Here is a 21,034-nt window from a genome sequence, read left to right on the forward strand (position 1 = left end):
TGTTCTTGTTTCTTAAGTTCTACCCATCCCATATTCATCCTTTTTCTGGCTTATCTCAGCATGATTCTTTCTTTTTTTTAAAAATAATTTGCTTTTTTAAAAACTGATTTAATAATGATCAACAAGACCATAGGATAGGAGTGGTACAAATCCACACAGTTCCCACCACCAGAGTTATATATCCCACCCCCTCCATTGGAAGCCTTCCTATTCTTTATCCCTCTGGCAGCATGGACCCAGGGTCATTATGGGTTGCAGAAGGTGGAAGGTCTGACTTCTGTAATTGCTTCCCCGCTGAACATTGGCAGGTTGATCCACACTCCCAGATTGTTTCTATCTTACTCTAGTGGGGGAAGGGGTCAGAAGAGGTACCTTGGTACCAGGGTACATTGGTCAGGTTATCTGTCCAGTGAAGTCAAGTTGGTGTCATCATGGTTCAAACTCCATGCAAGATAGAAGAAGGTGACTTCCTCATTTTTTTCTTTTATTTCTTTTTTAAAATTTATATTTATTTATTATTGGATAGAGATAGAAATTGAGAGGATGGGGGTTGTAGAAAGGAAGAGAGACAGAGAGACACCCGCAGTCCTGCTTCACCATTCATGAAGCTTCCCTACTGCAGGTGGAGACCAAGGGCTTGAACCTGAATCTTTGTGCACTGGAATGTGTGCACATAACCAGGTTCAACACTGCCTGGCCCATTTATTTCTTTTTAATTACATAATTCTTAAAAACCTAAACATTTTCTTTATTGGGAGGATTATTGGTTTATAGTCTAAAACAAAATACAATACTTGGTACATGTATAACATTTTCAATTTTCCATATAGCATTCTAACCCTCCCTAAGTTCTCCTCCACTATCATGTTGCAGGACCTGAACACTCCCCATGACCTAAAGTCCTGTACTTTGGTGCAATACACCAACTCCAGCCCAAGTTTGCTTTGCGTTTTATCTTCTGTTCTTACTTTTCAGTTGCTGCCTATGATCATCCCATATAAATCCTTATCTTCCTGGCTTATCTCACTTACCATGATTCCTTCAAACTCCATCCAAGATGAGATGAAGAAGGTGAACTCACCTTTTTAGTAGCTGAGTAGTATCCCATTGTGTATATATTCCACTTTATCTGTTGTTGGACACCTGGGTTGCTCCTAGGTTTTGACTATTACAAATTGTGCTGCTATAAATGTTGCTATACACAGATTTTTTTTTTGGATGAGTGTGTTTAGTTCCTTAATATATTATTAAGGATCCCCAGGAGATGAATTGCCAGATCATAGGGCAGGTCCCTTTCTAGCCTTTTGAGAGTTCTCCATAATTCTCTCCACAGGAGTTGGACCAATATACATTCCCACCAGCACAGTGCAGGAGGGTTCCTTTTCCCTTAAAATATCTCCTGCATTTGTTGTTTTTATAGTTTCTGATGTATGACATTCTTACAGGATTGAATGGGGTATCTCATTGTTGTCTTTAATTACATTTTTCTGATAATCAGTAACTTTGAGCATTTTTAAGCATTTGTTTTAAGCATCTCTCTCTCTCTCTCTCTGGTGGATATTCTGTCCGTATCTTCTCCCTACTTTTTGATGGGAGAAGATATGGACAAATATGGACATTTATTTTGCTGTTGTTGTTACTGAGTTTGGTGAGCTCTTTGTATATTTTGGTTATTAAATTTTTGTCTGATGTATGGTATAAAAAGATCTTCCTTTCTTGTAAAGGGAATCTCTATTTGGATGGTGGGTTATTTTGTTGTGCAGAAGCCTTTCAATTCAGTGACTCCCCTATGGTGTAGTTTCTTCATTTTAAGTGCTGTTGAGTTTTTTTTTTTTTTTTTTTTTTTTGCCTCCAGTGTTATTGCTGGGGCTCAGTACATGCACTACAAGTCAAGTGCTTCTGGAGGCTATTTTTTTCCAATTTATTTTTGTTGTTACCCTGGTTATTGCTAACATTGTTTTTGGATAGGACAGATAAATCGAGAGAGGAGGTGATGACAGAGGGGGAAAGAAAGATAGACACCTGTAGACCTGCTTCACTGCTTGCGAAGTGTCTCCCCCCCAGCAGGTGTGGAGCTTGGGCTCAAACCAGGGTCCTTTCTACTGTCTTTGTGCTTGGTGCTATGTGTGCTTTACCCAGTGCGCTACCTCACACTGTTAAGATTTTATCTGTGAGCCTAATGTTTTCAAGACCACCCTCTCTCTGCTGTTTTGAAACTCTCACCTTTATTGTCTCTGTGTTTCACAATTTTGGCTTAGATTGGTTACATTTCTCTTTCTTCATTGCCTTGAAACTATTTTGATGAGCACTCACCATTCAGAGTGTTTCCTCTTTGGAATTTTAACCCTTGTCTGTTAACAGTGCCTAGAATTAGAAATATGAAGAACTTTATGAAGCTGTTCAACTGAATTATATTTTATCTTGGTTTATTTTTGTTATTCTTTAATAATTTTAAAAGTATTTTTGGTGAAATGATATTCTGCAAACTATTCATTCTTTCTAAATTTTATACCCAAATGAGTAATTTATCTCCTAAGTCTGTTAATTTCTACTCCACAGTTAAGACTACAAAATTCTTTTAAATTCTTTGCTAGTTCTGTATATGTAAATAGTAGTATACATACATAGAACTAGCATGATTTCTAGTTTTATAATTTCTAGAACTAGCATAATTTCATAGTTTCATAATTTCTAGAACTAGCATAATTTCTAGAACTATATAATTTCTAGTTCTATGTATGTATATGACAATAGCATCATTACAATCACTATTTTCTTCAGTAAGTATATCAAATACAAAGTGTTGGCCCTGATAATCTATACTTGAAGATTTTCAAATTTCTAGAATATATGACTATATTTTCCATTATTAAAAGGGATGCATATATAGGTGTATTTGAGATAAATAGAGATAGTGGGTTAAATGGCCTTCCAGGCCTTATTTGATACCTCTGAACTCTTCCTGCATCCAAGAGGTAAGGTCAGGTGTTACAGGATTAACATAGAACCTGATGTAATCACTAGAATTGGAGATAACAAGTCTGAATAGAGTAGTTTACATACTAGGAGAGAGTTTTCAAATATATATACTCTTTTTTTTTTCTCAACAAGAAACACCATAAAATTTTATTATTCCTTGATTTAATGGATTTAAGATTATAGAAATTAAAATCCAAAGGTGGATTTAAAAAATTTGAAGAGGAAAAAAGAAATGACATTATCATTATCATTAATAATGAATTTGGAAAAATATTTAAAACACCAGGTTCTTTTAGAAATAAGTGTATTCCATTGTATGTATTCATCTATAAAAGGAGCTCTTGCTCTCTGGGGCAGAGCGATGGAAGCAGATTCCACTGCTTTCTTTGAAATGTCCTTTTCTGCATTCATTGCCTGTGCCCCATCTTCAATGATGGGTTCAATCCAGTTCCTCATTGTAGATTTATATCTCATTCCAATTTAGGCTTCTCTTTCTCTTCTTCTATACTTTTCTGTGTATCCCAGATATAACTGTTCAGAACTTCACCCAGCAGGTACAAAAAATTCATTAAGATGGTGGTAGATCCAAAGAAGATGATTCTAGCTCCTGGACCAATGTGCTCCAGGAAAGGGTACACCCACATCCCAGTTACATGATGCACCCAACACACCCATAATATATAGCCAACAGAGAAGGTGCATATGGCTGTGAGTCCACTGCTCCTGCTAGGATACTCATGGTGGGATGTCCTCATCTCGATTAATATAAAGGGTAACACCGTTGTATGCATTCCATGATTCAGCCACCCTGGGATAAAATTATTAAGCAACTTCGGATATATCATCTCTCTGTCATAAGCATAGATGATCCAGAAAACTGCTACAACAAAAATCCCAACAGGAAAGGCCAATACAGCTAATATCCAGTCCCGAAGAGAGATGAGCTTCTTGAGCTGCCTCTCTTGCTCTTGGTTGCCACTTCCTCTAGTCAGAAGACTGGAAAGGTCGGTCAGCACACAGATGCCAAAAAAGACAGCTTGGATAACCAGATCAATGAACGTCAGGAACTTCCAGCTCCCTCCGTAGGTCTTATGCGAAGGCATTTTGATGGCCTTGTAGTTGCACAGGATAGAACAGTATGACAGCAGGATGGCCACCCGCAGCACCTGACAGGGAACAAGCGCCATGTTCGCCAAAGGCCTGGTCCGTTTCAACGGCCAGATGCTTGGGCCAAATATATATACTCTTAATATGTTTATGTATCCTCTTAAGATGCTTGTATTTGACTTAGTTGCATTCCATATACTCAATAAATAGAAGAAGGGAGTGACCTGCATGCGATTATACCTGGTGAACCTTCATCTTGAGAGGAACCATGGTACCCACACCTCTGGGCTTCTCACCAGCAATGCTGTGATGAAATAATTCTTTCCTATTTGGTGTTCACTACAGAAACCTCTGATCTTCATAGCCACAATCAAGCTACTTACTATATTTTTGCTTCGTGATTACATACTTATTGACAAATAACACTGTATTTTACTAATATGAGATCACAGCTTACATGTTATAAAACTAAGAATTGATTTCAGAATTTGACATAAAGTATAACTCATAACTTTGTCTAGTATGTTTTATTAACATGCAGATTCATCTTACATTCCAGTTCATATAAACAACTCATTTTCCATTCTGCTGGTGCTCAGAATTGATTTTAAAACATTTACTTCTATGTTCTATTTAAACTGACGGCTTTGGCTTAGGTTGACAGATTCTTTTACTTCTATTTTTCTTTTTTTAGTGACTCTAAAACAGTAATTTTGATGAACTTGCAAACTTATTAGAATACCATGTATAAAAGTAAATTAATTACATGTTCTTTTCCCTTCTTTTTGGGTTTCATAGGTTGATGGAGTTTTGGATAAACGAATTTGCTTGGCTTATAAATATGCTGCTTGCATACCAAAAACAGAAAGAATTCCCAAGCTATCTTATATGGTAAGATGTATCTTCCAAAACAAACCAAGCCTGTTTACAATGTAGGAATCAAGGAGGGTGCTTCATAACATAAATACATTTAGGACCTGAGAGGGGTACTGCTGTAAAATATTTGGCTAGGATGACACTTCTATATTTCTAAAGTTCAACATTTTTTATTACCATAGAAATGCTCATCTGTGGCTTATGGAAGTGCTGGGGCTTGAACTTGGGAGACTCAGATACAAAGATTTTGTGCATAAACATTATGCTATGTCTCCATTTCTCAACAAAATTATTTAAGCTGAGCAGATGTCCAGAATTGCTCTGTGAGAGGTTCAGAGGGCACTTAATCTTAGTACACATAGAAAGACTGAACTTGATTATATATGAGGTAAAATGTTTGTTACATTAAAGTAGTTTACTCACAGTGTACATTTTTTAAACTTTTAAATATATATTTTTGCAACTCAGGACTCTGACACATGCGTGTTTCAATTGCTCCAAGTCTGAATTTTTAATTTAACTTTTTAAAAAACATATAGCTATATGGAGATAGAAAGAGACAGAGATAGATGAAAATCTAACACAACTCTTCTCAACTACTCCTAGTACTAAGTCTGGTGTTATGTTTCTCCATGTATTAGGGATCAAACCCAGGGCATCATACATGGTCAGGAGCCTGCTCTAATGAACCAGCTTTCTTCTACCTCTTCTATCTGAATCTACCTCTTCTATCTCTTGATTTGAACCTGACTTTTAGGCGATTACATTTATTACATATATTTCAAAATATATTGGTATAAATTTTTCTAAGTGAATTTTCAGTTTGATAGTTAGATAATATTATATTAATTAAAACAAGTATGGTGACATTAAAAATGAATACTTGGCACCAGTCTCATCTGAGGCATGTCGCCAAGGCCCTGAAGTGAGTCAAAGAGCTGCTCTGAACTGTCAACCCCAGAATGGAGATCACAGAGAATGCAAGGAGCTTTAGAGAATGGGATATAGAAAAGCTACAAAAGAAACCTAGATAATATATGAAGAGCAGAACTAAGGTCACTGAAGGAAAATACAAGAGATTTTGTTTATCTGTTCTGTTAGTCCGTTTAATCCTTCTTTGTACTCCTTTTATTGTGGTAGCTGAATTTGGATGAGTTTTATTTCTTCTTTTCTTTCCTTTTTTTAGGTTAATGTGTGTGTTGTTAAGTCTATTTTTGCAGCTGTGCTGCTTCTCTGTGTCTCTCTGCTACTAAAACACAGGAGTCTCATCAGCCTTTGTGAGAGCTACCAATACTTTACCTTTCAGGTAGCAGAGGCAGGGGTGCCAACTTCCATAGCAATAGCAGCAGTCACTCCTGAAGCATATTACATGATGGCTGGCTTCAGGGGTTCTTAAACTAATAGCCCAGAGTTTACCTTGCTCCACAACTCAACAACAACATCAGTCTTGAAGGGCTGCTGCCCCTAGAAGGAAATAACAATTTACCTTTCCTTACTCTTCTGGAGTTTCAAGCAGATACCACCCAGTCTACTATGACCTGGTACCAGGGATTTCAGTCACAACCAGTATGTATATCCTAAAGTGATCATCAGTTAAAATGGAACCTCACTCACTATTGAAGCTACACCACAACTACAGCTCCTACATGCAGAATCTAAAACCTGATGCTGGCTTCAGTGGCAAATCCCACCTAACTGGTACATGGCTGTCAGAGAAACTTATGGACTACTCTTTTACTTGGGAGTTTCTCATCTTGACTGACCTACCTTTGTAGAGTGACTGTGGTGTACCCTACCTTCATATCAAGTAAAGCATAGCCTTACCTTTGTGGGGTCCCTACAGGACTCCTTCCTGGTAATCATTTGTATCTGCAGAGAAAATAGTCTCCACACATACAGTATAGAGAAAAATGCAATGAAAATAACATCTGTGCAAACCTATATAGGTAAATACTCAGGTCACAAATTTCCATAGACACCATAAATAATGGCCAGATACAAAACAACTTCTGCAGCAATGAACCAGGGCAGAAGCCTAGAAAAAATTCCTAATAAGCTAGAAGCAAATAAAATTGAAATATCCAAGCATTAATCAATGCAATAATCACAAGAGAGTGGAAAGCCTGCCTGTGATAGAAATATTGTCATCATAGAGTTACTTAAAGTCATCAACACAAATTTCATGATTATTTTTCCTTAAATTTTGATAAATTAATTTACACTTTAATGAAGATACAGATTTAAGTTTTTTCATGAAGCAGATACAGATTATGTTTTTATTTTCCTATTAATTGTAAATATTATATCTTTTTGTATAATTGATGTATAAGATTTATTTATTCTTATCCACTGAATCTTTTTCAGGAGACACCGGCACCAGGCAGCTATGATGTTCAGAAGTCATATGACAGGTGCCGAGGACAGAGTCATTACATGCCGCCTCGTAGTTATGAGGCTAAAATGAAACATTCCTCCTTCCTCAGCACAGTGCCTAGATGTTTATACAGAGAGGATGAAGGACCAGGTAAGTTATTTTAGATTGCTCTTTAAATCTTGGTAGGCAGATGGGATAAATAAATAAGGCTTCCAAATTAAAATGAACAGTTGCAAACATACATTTATGCCTCTTTTATTTTTAAAATTTGCTTTTCTTACTTTCTTTTCTTTTTTCTTTCTTTCTTTTTTTTTTTTTAACCCGAGCATTGCTCTGCTCTGGCTTATGGTGGTGTGGAGGATTGAACCTTGTAGCCTCAGGCATGATAGTCTGTTTGATAACCATTATGCTATCTGCCCCCACCATCCTTTATAATTTCTTTATTGGGATATTAATGTTTTACAGTTTTCCTAGGGATGTGTTGTGAGATATAAATTTAGTTTCCTGGGAGCCAGTCAGTGGCACACCTGGTTGAGTGTACACATTACAGTGTGTAAGGACCCAAGTTTAAGCCACCTGCAAGGGAGAGGCTTCATGAATGGTGAAGTAGAGCTGTAGGTGTTTCTCTGTCTCTTTCTCTATTGATATCCTCCATCCTCTAAATTTATCTCTGTCTATATCTATAATAAATAAATAAAATATTTAAAATAAGTAAATAAAGCAAATTTAGTTTTATTTATTTGTCTTAGGACCTTGCAATTGGCTCTGTTGCCTTCAAATATATTTTTTTCTTTGAATATTGTTATAGACAGAGACAGTAGGAGGAGAGACAGATAGGAGAGATACCATAATACTACTGTACCATTCATGGAGCTTACCCAGGTGCTGTTCATGGTGCTCCCATATGGTATTTGGGCACCAACTAGGATCCTCATACATGGACAGTGTTGAGATATCATGGGTCCTAGTCTGAATTTAAAGATTAGTATTTATAAGCAAAAATTATAGAGTTGTACATGTGTATATTAAAAAAGAAGGCAGACATTTATTAATAAAGTGTATCATAATTTGTATATTTAGAAAGATAAGGTGTTGTATATTGAGGTTATTGTGCAAAAAATTTTAAACACAAATGTTATCTTGCTAAGTTTACAATAGCTCCATTTATGTGTTTCGCAATCTTATTAACAGTAGAAATATTGGAAGTTTGACCAGTCTTTCATTATTTAGCTTCATATAATTAAGGTTTCCTCTGTGTTTTAAAATATTTTTAATTTACTGGATAGAGACAGCCAGAAATGAAGAGGGATTGGGGAGATGGAGAGGGAGAGAGAAAGAGATAACTGCATCACAGCTTCACTACTTGTGAAGATTTTCCCCTACAGGTGGGAACTAAAGCTTGAACCTGGGTCCTTGCATATTATAATAAAATCTAAAAATAGACCTGCCTTATGACCCAGTAATCCCTTTCTAGGAATTTATCCAGGGAAAACAAAGACAATATCTGTACACCAATCTTCATAGCAGCACTGTCTGTAATAGCCCAAACTTGGAAGCAACCCAGAGGTCCAATGACAGAAATATGACTAAAAAGGACTTGGTACATGTGCACAATGGAGTACTATGTAGATGTTAAAATGATGAGGCCATCTCTTTTGTAATATTGTGGTCAGAACTTGAAGGCATCATGACAAGCCAGGAATAGAAAGAGCAGTACCAAATGATCTAAGTTATAGGTAGAACTTAAGACTAAAGAACAATAAGGGAAAACTGTATCTGTCAAAGGACTTTAGGGAAGGAGGGCAAGGGCCAGGATGAAAAGACATTGGGATCCTGTTGTCTCCTATATACCAGTCAATGCAGACATGAAGGGCTATGTCTCTGTGTTAAAGACTATACTGTAAACCATTAACCTCCCCAAGAATGTAATAAAAAATATATGTGTTCTACCAAGTGAACCACCACCTGCTCACTAAGATTGCTATGTTCATAAAAACTTTGGAAGAGAAATCTATCAGTTTAAGACTTCAGTGTGATATAAACTACCCTTCATGAAATTATTTATTTTTCAATTATTTAATTTTGACAAATACAAATTTTATTTAATACTAATGGGAAAATGTTTTTACATAAATAACCATAGCAGTGCAGTGTATGAAGTAGATAAGATGGCCATATTCTTAGCCATTTTATGTTTACAAATAAATTACACTGTTTTCATGGCCTTCTGGCCTGTGCTTTCCAGTTAGTAACATTAAATTCAGTGCTTTAAGAGATGTAATAATTTCCATCTGTTACAAAGCACCGTGTTATTTGTCTAATATAGGAATAAGTTGAGAACACTTACCACATCACTGCATATTTCCGAGCAGTTTTTGTACCTCTACCACAAGGCTTTATTATGTACTAATTGAAATAAATTCATGTCAATAAAAAATAATGAAAACACACCTTTGAAGGACTGTTCTTTTTCAGAGTAGGAACAAAAACTGTACTTTAAGACTAGTTAGAATTACTAATCCTAGTGACAGTAGAGCTACTGGAGTTTGACCAATTTTTCTTCATTTAATAAAATACTGCATTTTTAAAAATAGAGACAGAGAGAAATTGTGAGGGGAGGGGGAAATAGTGCAGGAGAGAGAGAGAGACACCTGCAGACCTGCTTCACCACTCATGAAGCTTTCTTCCTGCAGGTGGGGGCCAGGGGCTTGAACCCAGATCCTTGCACATTGTAATGTGTGTGCTTAACCAGGTGCGCCACCGCCTAGCCCCTAAAATACTGTATTTTAAAAATAATGACTAAAAGGACATTCATTAAGACTCTCCTATTTAGAAAAGCAACAAAAATAATAAAATACTTAGAAATTAAGTAGGGAGGCATACATCTGTGTACTAAAAATGACATATAAGGTGACTGGTAAAATAAATAAATAAAAAAAAATATTTCCACCTTCTGCACACCATAATGATCCTGGGCCCATACTCCCAAAAGGTTAAAGAGTAGGAAAGCTATTAGGGGAGGGGATGGCATACAGAATTCTGGTGGTGGGAATTGTTTGGAGTTGTACCCCTCTTATCCTATGTTTTTTGTCAGTGTTTCCTTTTTATAAATAAAAATTTAAAAAAAAACTAGTAGGGTATCAGCTTTTGCTTATGTTGATTGTAAGGGATTTATCCCTTTACTTCTGAACCTAAGGCTGTTTCATATACCACTGTACTATTTCCCTGGCCATACCAGATATTCTTGGATTATGAAAATAGCCTATTTACCCAAAGTGATCTCACATTAAATACAATCACTATTAAAATTTCAATTGCGTTTCACCACAGGAATAGAAAATTCTAAAAAAAAATTTATGAAAAGCCACAAGAATGATCCTGAATAGCCTAAGTCACCTTGAGAAAGAATAACAAAACTGGAAACATTCCATGTTATGACTTTTATGACAGAAATATAGTAATAAAAGCAATATGATGGTGGAATAAAAGCCATCAGTAGAAGAAATGAAAAATCAATGTGTGAAAGCCCAGAAATAAGCCCACACATAATGTATTTAACTTATTGATGACAATTAACATTATTGTACAAAATGAGAGAAGATATTTTCTTTACTATTGATATTAGAAAACTGAAATGCAAATGAAACTGGATCATCATTGTATACAAATGCATACACCAAGTAAAAATAAATTAAAGATTGTGCATAACCTGAAGACATAAATCCCAGAAGAGAAAAAGGGAAACCTCCTTCGCACTGGTCTTAGCATATATGACATAGTGAAAGCAAACAGAACCTCACCCTACTAAAGTGTTTTTGAACAGCATAAGGAACAACAGAATGAAAAGATAGATTATATACTGTGAGAGAATATGTACAAATGTAGGTATGGTTGCTGCAGAGGTAGGAGAGTCTCCTTTGCTCAAATTATGGAGAGTTCTGACACAGGCATCCACACAGTGGTACAGAAGGAGGAGGAAGGAGGAAAGAGGAAGGAGGAAGGAGGAAGGAGGAAGAAGGAGAAGGAGCAAAAAAACAAGTATGAGTTCTGACACATGCATCCACACAGTGGTACAGAAGGAGGAGGAAGGAGGAAAGAGGAAGGAAGAAGGAGGGAGAAGAAGGAGAAAAAAAACAAGTATGAGTTCTGACACATACATCCACACAGTGGTGCTAGTGTACAAAGACCTTGAGAGTGGCATATTTCTAATGGGGGACATATCAGTCTAATGCTTCTACAAGTTCCCAATGTACTTATTTTTGCATATCTTTGCTGCAGTGGAGAGTAGGTGGATCTGCGGACCTGGATTTTTAAGTGGTTGTCTCAATTTGGATCATTTGAAGTATGCATTTAGTCTTGGATTTAATGTTAGTTTTCAAATACTGATTTTACTTCCATTTTTGTTGCAAAATAAGAATTTTCTGAATTTATCCTTGTACCTTCACTTGCATAGTGTGCTTTGTCACAGTAAGGGTGGCTAGAATACAGACTGTCACTTCACAGGATCCCTGCTCAGGGTCTTGACCCACTCCTTTCCTTATGCCACTGGAGTAGTGATGCATTATCTGTGGGTCCTGTTGGTTCTGCAATCTTTGAAACTCAGTCTAGTTGCAGCACTGGCATGCAGAACTGGGATAAACTTGACAGAAGACTTTAGTCTCTGTGACGTTTAATCCCCTTGTTCCAGGAAAGCACTACCAATCTATTTCAATTCACTCTTCAGGCCTGCTCACAGTTCACACCCCCAAGTTTATCCAGGGACAGGAAGCTACTAGCTAGTAAGGTTTCACATTTTAGATGGATTTCTTTCATTTATTTTTTATGATTTATTTATATTTATTTATTATTGTATAGAGACAAAAAGAAATTGAGAGGGGAGGAGGGAATATAGAAAAAGAGAGATAACTGCTGACCTGCTTCACCTCTTTTGAAGCTTCCCCCCTGTGGGTGGGGAATTAAACCCAGGTCCTATTGCACAGTATGTATGCACTTAAGCAGGTATGCCACTGCCTGGTGCCTAGATGGCTTTCTATAAACTAGGTAGCTTAGTTGAGCAGAGTAGAGTATACTTGATTTGGAAGCTTCTCTCATTAAATAAACTATAAATATCTAGCCATTCTTTTCTGGCCTTTATAGATTCTGTAGAAACATCTGCTGATAATCTCATGAAGTTTCCCTGTCTGGTGATTTTTTTCCCTTCTTGATTCCCCCAGTATATTTTCCTTATCCTGAGTATTTCTTATTATTAGTTATTACAGTATATCTTGGTATACATGCATTTGGGCTATTCTGTGTGGCAGTCTTTGTATTTCCTTGTTTTGGATATCTTCCCTTTTATTCAACTGGGGGAAGTTCTAAGCAATTATCTAATCAAGTATATCTGTTTAAAATGTATTTTATAATATTTGTATTAGAGATTTTATATTTATTTACAAAATTACACAGTCAACAGGGGTATAATTCTACACCACTTCCACCACCAGAGTTCTGAATCCCAAGACCCTCCATTGCAAACCACCAGGCTTCTTTCAAGGTTGCTGATGTAGATTAACTGTTATCTCTACAACTATCTGTCTACTTTTTTACATATTTGCCCTCTTTTTCTTCCAGGTCCAGTCCTTTCTTTCCCTACAGGCCACACATTACCCTGTTACTACATCCGGGTATTTCACTCTTTTTCATCCCCATTCTCTGTGAGCTCACAGAGCTGGAGTTTAGAGCCCTTTATCCTCTCCCTCCTATCAATTCTCCCCCACTGGGAGTATAGATCAAAGTTGTTTTAGGGGTGCAAAAGGTAGGGTTCTGGCTACTGTAATTGCTTCTCCACTGGAGTTGGGTGTTGGCAGGTTTATCCATACCTCTAGCTGTTTCTATCTTTCACTAGTCAGGTAGGGCTCTGCAGAGGTGACATTCCAGGACACCTTGGGGAGGTTGTTTGCCCAAATAAGTCAGGGTAGAATCATGGTCATGTCTGAAACTTGGTGTCTGGAAGGCAGCAGGACATAAAGTGAGACAAAATGGTTAATGAACAGGATTCTAAAAGTAGGAACAGAGGAGATGAGATTGAGGCTGTTAGGGTGGAAGAAAGCTTGGAAATCCATTTTAGGTATGTTTCTAGGGGCCCATGACTATGGTAGTTTTTGCTTGAGTTTGTTAGTTATCTAAGCCCCTATTGGTCTGAGTTTGCAGTTTATGGTCACAACTGGGAACATTGCAGGCTGCTCTCATTTCAAGACCAGGCTTCCTCATCTGGAAGGGCAAGACACCCCAGCCTCCCTTCAGAGACGGGGAAGTGCCTACCATAGCTGCTCTATGATGAGGGAAAGGTCCTGAGAGGGCCCACAAGAGGGCTTGTGATGACATTCCTCAGAAGTGTCCTGTGGTTGTGGAGAGGGATCCATTAGAGGTCTAGGCCCATAGTCTTTGTGTGGGAATCCAAAGATTCCTTGACTAGGGTTCCAGATGGTGAGGTGGTGTAATATTGACCAAAAGGGCCATTATTAAGTGAGCCTGTCTTTTGCCCTTATCCTACAGTTGTAATCCTCTCTTTGTCTGATGACCTTAGACTTTCTCCCGGTTGTTTAAGCATTGAGTGTCACCTATTCAACCCAACTAGAATTAGTTTTTAGGCCCTGTCTTTTTTGGGGCTTTCTGTTAGATTATTAAGCTAATCTGGTCTAAATTTAATATATCAGAGAATTTATGATGCTTTCTTTAGGCACTACAACTACGATTCCAGGTTTACTAAGTCTAATCATCAAGGACTAATGAATACTAAAGTGGATGTAGGTAGTCCCATGTGTTAGGAAAGATCTTACCAGTTTTGAAGAGTTCAGAGGTTGACATCTCAAGCTCCGCATCTCTGGTTGTAGTCCACTGTATGTATTTAGTAGCAACATAATGTGGGATGGCAACACTAGTAGCAATTTGGTTCAGGTCATTATAGGTGGTATGACAGTAAGGAATCAGAGAGAAGAAATATTGAGAAGTGTGGGCATAGTCCTAGAGGTTCCAGGACTAGGAGATATGAGGATCCCCAAGAGAATGCAAAGGGTTTCTTATAAGTCTTAGAAAGAGCTTAGAATGGGAATAATCAATTGTTATTAAAACCAGGTTAGTTGTGAGTTTGTTTTTTATCCTAACCCAATGGTTAGTGTCTATAGTAATATACTTGATCTTACTTTGCTTTGTACCCTTTAGTGGTGTAACATCTTTGTATTTTTAGATACTGACAGGGACAGATGGTCTTGATCTGTCTGGCCTAAAGTTGTAGTTGAATTATATGTTTAAAAAAGTGTGTATATGCACATATATTTTTAGAGCCCCATGAACAGTTTAAGCCCAGTTTTAGAGTTTGAGCATCTTACAAATCTAAGGTATTGATTACTTAGGCTAAAGCAAATATTTGTACTTACAGCTGTGGGCTAGGCAGTTAAAGAACTTGAAATATTGCATCTATTTCCCCTCTGACATGTCACTGAAAGTCTGTGCCCGTCCCCCACACCTCTTAGTAACTACTATCATTTTCTACAGTCTAAAATCTCTGTTACCTGCTTTCTTTTGTGGTTACCATAAATGTAATAACTAGCATTGTGTATCTAGACAAGTCTTTTTCAAGTTGATCTTCATTAAGAAACATTTGATAGAACTGTCCTTTTTTTTTTGCTAGAACTGTCCTTTAATTCCCTCCCCTATTTGCTTATTCTTTCCTACTTTTAATGTGTTCTTAGTACTAGTCTACTGCTATTCACCCCATTTGGAACATGTATTCCTGTGTTCCTCCTTTCTTGTGGGACTGGATTCAGTAGTGCTTGTAAGGTGGGGTTGATTGTGGCAAATTACTTTAGTTTTTGAATATTTGAGAAAACCTTTATTTCTCCCTCATATTTGAAGGATAGTTTTGCAGGATACAAGATTTGTGACTGTAATCCCCACTCCTTTAGAACTTTGAATATGAGAGTCAGGCCATAGCATAGCAGGCTAAGTGCAGGTGACACAAAGAGCAAGGACCGGCGTAAGGATCCCAGTAAGAGCCCCTGTCTCCCCACCTGCAGGGGAGTCACTTCACCATCAGTGAAGAAGGTCTGCAGGTGTCTTTCTCTTCCCCTCTCTGTCTTTCCCTCCTCTCTTCATTTTTCTCTATCCTATGCAACAACAATGACGTCAGTAATAACTACAACAATAAAACAAGGGCAACAAAAGGAATAAATAAATATTAAAATTTTTTTAAATTAAAAAAAAATTTGAATATGTCATTCCACTTTCTCCTTGCCTTTAGGGTTTGTGAAGAGAAATCTGTTAAAGTCTGATAGCTTTGCCTTTGTATGCAACTTCTTTCCTTTTCCTAGCAGCCTGCAAAAATTTTCCCTGTCATTGAGTTTTAATAGTTTTACAATAATGTGTCTTGGCATTGGTCTTTTTGTATTTAGAAATCTGAGTGATCGTTCTGCCTCTTGAATGAGAATGTTCTGCGGATTTCCTAAGTGAGAGAATTACTCAGCTAAAATTGCTCTGAAAATGGACTTTGGGCCTTTGGCCTTATCCTCCTCCTTAGATACACCTATCACTCTTATATTCAATATTTTGATGGAGTCTGCAGTTTCACAGAGAGTTGCTTCAGTCTTTCTTTTCATTTTTTAATCAAACCTATAATCTTTTTTAAAATTTTTATTTATAAAAAGGAAGCATAGACTAAATCATAGGATAATAGAGGTAAAACTTCACACAGTTCCCACCACCAGTACACTGATAGCTTTACTATTCTTTGACCCTCTGGGCATATGGACCCAAGGCCATTGTGGGATGCAGAAGGTTGAACACCTGAACATGGGTGTTGACAGGTCAATCCATACTCCCAGCCTGTCTCTCTCTTTCCCTAGTGGAAGAGGGCTCTGGGAAATCAGAGCTCCAGGACACATTGGTGGGGTTGTCTGTCCCAGGAAGTCTGGTCAGCATCATGCTAGCATCTGAAACATGGTGGTTGAAAAGAGAGTTAACATACAAAGCCAAACAAATTGTTGACTAGTCATGGACCTAAAGGCTAGAGTAGTGCAGATGAAGAGTTGGGGGTGCTCCATTTTGTAGATCGCTAGTAGGCATATTTTAGTTATATTCCAAAGGGCCTGTGGCTATACTAGTTTTTTTTTCTTTTTCCTGATCCTGAAATCTGATATGCAGGTGGATCCAAGTTATTGTCTGGGAGATGATGTCATGGCTGGGAAAAGGTTCAGAAAGCTGGATCAGGGAAGAGAGTATCTCCCTAATATGGGAAAGGGGTATAAATATTGTTGACTGTAAACCCCATCAATTTGAAGTGATCTGATTTAGGGCCCAATGTGGGATAATTGTGAAAGCATGGTAAGAGTATAGGAGAACTCCAATCATAAAGATGGAGGTCTGAAAAGAAACCCCTCCTGTCAGTCTCTCCCTTTTAGGGGTCGAGCATGGAGGGAAAAGCTTTCCTGACTCAGTTTACCCTTGTCAGCCTCCCAAGCATCACAGGAACCTACACCCCTTAACACTTAACTCATTTCCTTGTTATAAACCAAATTGTTTGCCTGCTTAAAGTTCACTATAGTTCACCTGCTATGATCACACATACTCCATATATCACCATTCTGCCTTGACAAAAAGGCTCTTCCTTCCTATTTCCTTAAACCCCTTCTCCACTTTGATCTAACTCCTCTATCTTCTATCAAGGATCCTCTCTGTCTACTTCTCCCTTATTGAGATAATTAACATGTCCTTCTAAACACCTTCAGCTAATTGACTCTCTTACCCAATTGCCACTAATTATTCTGGAACTCTCTACCACTATCAATTCCTTATAACCTTTACCATGGGGGTTCTAACCTTCCAAAGCCCACCCTTACTGCCACATGTGAAAAATGTCCTCTCTTCCCTTCTGCTATATAACCCTGCCTTCTGTACAATACATGGATCGTTTGCAACTATATGTTCTCCTGGTACTTTTCTGTTGTTAGTCACTAGAGCTAACATGAGAGGCCAGTATGGCTTACCTCTGCTGCTAGGCTACCCACAAGAGTACCAGAAGCCCATAATCAGCTTAGGAGCCTATGTGACCTCTGCATCCCTCTAGATTTGAGCTCACATTCTGTGGTCATGAGTAGGAACATTCCATGCTGCCCCAATATAGACCCAACTTCCTCATGTGTAGCATAGAGTATGTTGTCCATCCCCCCTTCAGAGGATGGAACATTCTCTACCATTGTTGATCCAAGTTGAGGGGAAGGTCCTTTGGGGGCCCACAGAGGGGTCTATTTTATTGTTCCTGATAGAAATGGAAAGAGGGATTTATTCAAGGTCTAGGCCTATCATGTCTGTTTGGGAATTGCAGGACTCTCCGATTACGGCCCCAGCTGATGGGGTGGCCTAATAGTGACTAAAGAGTCATCATTAAAGTATGTCAGTCTCTTTCCCTTATTCAGCTTTGGCAGTCCTTATTTTGATAAGGTTAGCTTTGGAGTAAGTAAGCGAACTATAATAGGATGTAGGTGAGGAGGTTATCTAAGTCTAAGTAGACAATATTTCATTATGAACTTTATACTGACTCACTTATTGTGTACTTTTGCTTTCAGGTATATACTTTGCTCTAGTTTATGGATACATGTAAACATATGCCCAGTCTCATGGGACCTGGTCTAAATCTAGGTTTTGGGACTTTGTTAGAAAGTGAACCTCCTGGAATGGAATTAGAGAATATTATGAAAGGAAAGGTCTCATCCGAGTAATGAGGGTGATGTGTTGACATTCCATGCCTGAAGTCTCTGGAAACAGGGAAGCATGCTGAGGTGGTAATTTGTCACATTTATTAGGTTGGGATTGGTGGATGCAATATCATTTGGTATGAATTGAGAGGAGCATGCAGGAAAGGGAGCCCCACCCTAGAGTTTCCAGGACTGGTGGAGATATAGGCTCTATACAGGAAGTGCAGGTTCTTGCTGTCTTAGGGTTTAAGAAGCTAATAGATAGTTATTGCTTTAATCACATTATTTGGCAATTGGGTTAACTTTGAAATATTCCTTTGTTAGGATTTTCTGTATAATACACAATATCACTATATACACAATAATTTATGTCCTTTGATATTATTTGTATATAGCTGTGCCACCAGTTGCTTCTGTACTCTCTGGTCTAAGCTTTTTATTTTATTTTATTTTTTATTTATAAAAAGGAAATATTGACTTAACCATAGGATAAGAGGAGTACAATGTCATACAATTCCCACCACCAGAACTCTGTATCCCATCCCTTCCCCGATAGCTTTCCTATTCTTTAACCCTATGGGAGTATGGACCCAAGGTCTAAGATTTTAAGAGAGTAAACATATCAAAGACCCAGCCTATGTATTAAAGGACTCAGTCTGTGATTTAAAAAGTTTGAGACATTCAATCAGTTTTTCCCCTTTCATAGTAATAAGTGATTTATATGACTACATATTGACAGGAGTGTACATAAACACCATTCCTATGACAAAAAGACTGTGTCTCATCCCATACACCCTCACTTCACCTCCCCTCTGCCCCATGAAGCTGAACCACCACCCTCACCCTCAACCCAGGTTTTTACTTTGAAGTGTCTTACTCCAAATTTAGTCAAATCCTCCTTTGAACTTCCCTTTCTGTTATTCTTTCTCAACTTATGTTTATGATTGGGATCATCCCATACTCACCTTTATCTTTCTGACTTAGCTCACTTACCTTAATTCCTTCTAGCTCCATCCTGATGGGTCAGAGAATGTGGGTTCATTATTCTAAATAGTTGTGTAGTATTCCATTGTGTATATATACCACAGCTTTCTCAGCCACTCATATATTGTTGGACACCTGGGTTGCTTCCAGGGTTTACCTATTGCTAATTGTGCTGCTATGAACATAGGTGTATACATTTCTTTTTATTTGGGTGTTATGGAGTCCTTGGGGTATATCCCTAGCAGAGGGATTACTGGGTCATATGGAAAGTCCATATCTAGCCTTGTGAGTTCTCCAGATTGCTCTCCACAGAGGCTGGATCAATTTGCATTCCCACCAGCAGTGCAGAAGGGTTCCTCTGTCCCCAAAACCTCTCCAGCATTTGTTGTTGTTTTCCTTTTTTTGATGAATGCCATTCTCACAGTGGTGAGGTGTGATCTCAATGTTGTCTGTATTTGCATTGTTCTGAAAATCAGCGACCAGGAGCAATTTTTCATGTGTTTGTTAGCCTTTTGGACCTTTTCTGTAGTGAATGTTCTGTTCATATCCTCTGCCCATTTTGGATGGTATCATTTGCTTTTTTGTTGCTAAGTTTGCTGAGCTCTTTGTATATTTTGTTTACTAGTCTCTTGTCTGATGTAAAACATGTGGAGATCTTCTCCCATTCTGTGAGGGGTCTCTTTGTGTGATAGTTTCTTTGGCTGTGCAGAAGCTTTTCAATTTGATGTAGTCCCATTGGTTTCTTTCTGCTTTAGTCTTTCTTGCAATTGGGTTTGTTTCATCAAAGATGTCCTTGAGGTTTAGGTGGGAGAGTGTTACACTAGTGTTTTCCTCTAAGTATTTGATAGTTTCTGGTCTAACATCCAGGTCCTTGATCTACCTGAAGTTGATTTTTCTTGCTGGTGAGATCAAGTGGTTCAGTTTCATTCTTCTGCATGTTTCAACCCAGTTTTCTCAGCACCATTTATTGAAGAGATCCTCCTTCCTCGATTTAGTTCTTATCAAAGATTAGATTTCCATAGGTATGGGGGTTTAGTTCTGGGCTTGCAATTCTGTTCCACTGGTCTGTGTGCCTATTTTTGTTACAGTACCAGGCTGTTTTGATGATGATGACCTTATAATATAGTTTGAGATCTGGGAGTGTAATGCCTCCATTTCTGTTTCTTTTCAAGACTGTTTTGGCAATTCTAGGTGTTTTCTGGTTCCAGATAAGTGACTGTAGTTCTTGTTCTATTCTCTTAACGAAGCTTCTTGGGATCTTGATGGATATTACATTAAATTTGTATATGGCTCTGGGGATAATATTAATTTTGATGACATTTATTCTTCCAATCCATGAGCATGGGGTATCTTTCCATTTCTTGGTATCATTTTCTATTTTCTTGAACAGTGACTCATAGTTTTCAATATACAAGTCTTTCACTTCTTTGGTCAGCTTTATTCCTAGGCACTATATAGATTTTGCTGCAACAGTGAATGGGAGTGATTTCTGGATGTCTTCTTCTTAAATTTGGTGTTTGCATAAAGAAATGCCACTGATTTTTGTACATTGATTATGTAGCCTGACACCTTGCTATATTACCTAATAACTTCCTGTAGTTTTCTGCTGGATTCTTTAGGTTTTTCTATGTGTACTATCATATCATCTGCAAATTGTGAGAGCTTGACTTCTTCCCTTCCAATCTGTATTCCTTTGATTTCTTTCTCTTGTGTGATTGCTATGGCAAAAACTTCCAATACTATGTTGAAGAGTAATAGTGTTAGTGGACATCCGTGCCTAGTCCCCAATCTGAGCAGGAATGCTTTCAGCTTCTGTCCATTGAGTGTGATGTTGGCTGTAGGTTTGTGATATAAGGACTCTACTATCCTGAGAAATTTCCCATCTCTGACACCACAGACTTTAAATTAAATAAAGTAATAAAAGCAATTAGAATGGCTATTCCTGCCTGCCTGTGTGTGTGTGTGTGTGTGTGTGTGTGTGTGTGTG

General features: G+C 37.8%; 2 protein-coding genes across 2 annotated transcripts in view; one reads left to right on the forward strand and one right to left on the reverse strand.

Moving 5' to 3' along the window:
- Positions 1-21,034, forward strand: part of STPG2 (sperm tail PG-rich repeat containing 2) — a 374,050-nt gene that overhangs the window by 114,527 nt on the left and 238,489 nt on the right. Inside the window, exons 10-11 of the mRNA XM_060187713.1 lie at positions 4,885-4,977; positions 7,327-7,486. Coding sequence (XP_060043696.1) covers positions 4,885-4,977; positions 7,327-7,486 — 253 coding nt within the window. The remainder of the gene's footprint in view (positions 1-4,884; positions 4,978-7,326; positions 7,487-21,034) is intronic.
- On the reverse strand, positions 3,113-4,201 carry LOC103122147 (androgen-induced gene 1 protein-like). The gene has a single exon (XM_060187714.1). It carries the CDS (start codon positions 4,164-4,166, stop codon positions 3,450-3,452), a length of 717 nt encoding a protein of 238 aa, XP_060043697.1. The 5' UTR covers positions 4,167-4,201; the 3' UTR covers positions 3,113-3,449.

The sequence above is a fragment of the Erinaceus europaeus genome, chromosome 3, assembly GCF_950295315.1.
Source record: "Erinaceus europaeus chromosome 3, mEriEur2.1, whole genome shotgun sequence".
Taxonomy (NCBI): Eukaryota; Metazoa; Chordata; class Mammalia; order Eulipotyphla; family Erinaceidae; genus Erinaceus; species Erinaceus europaeus.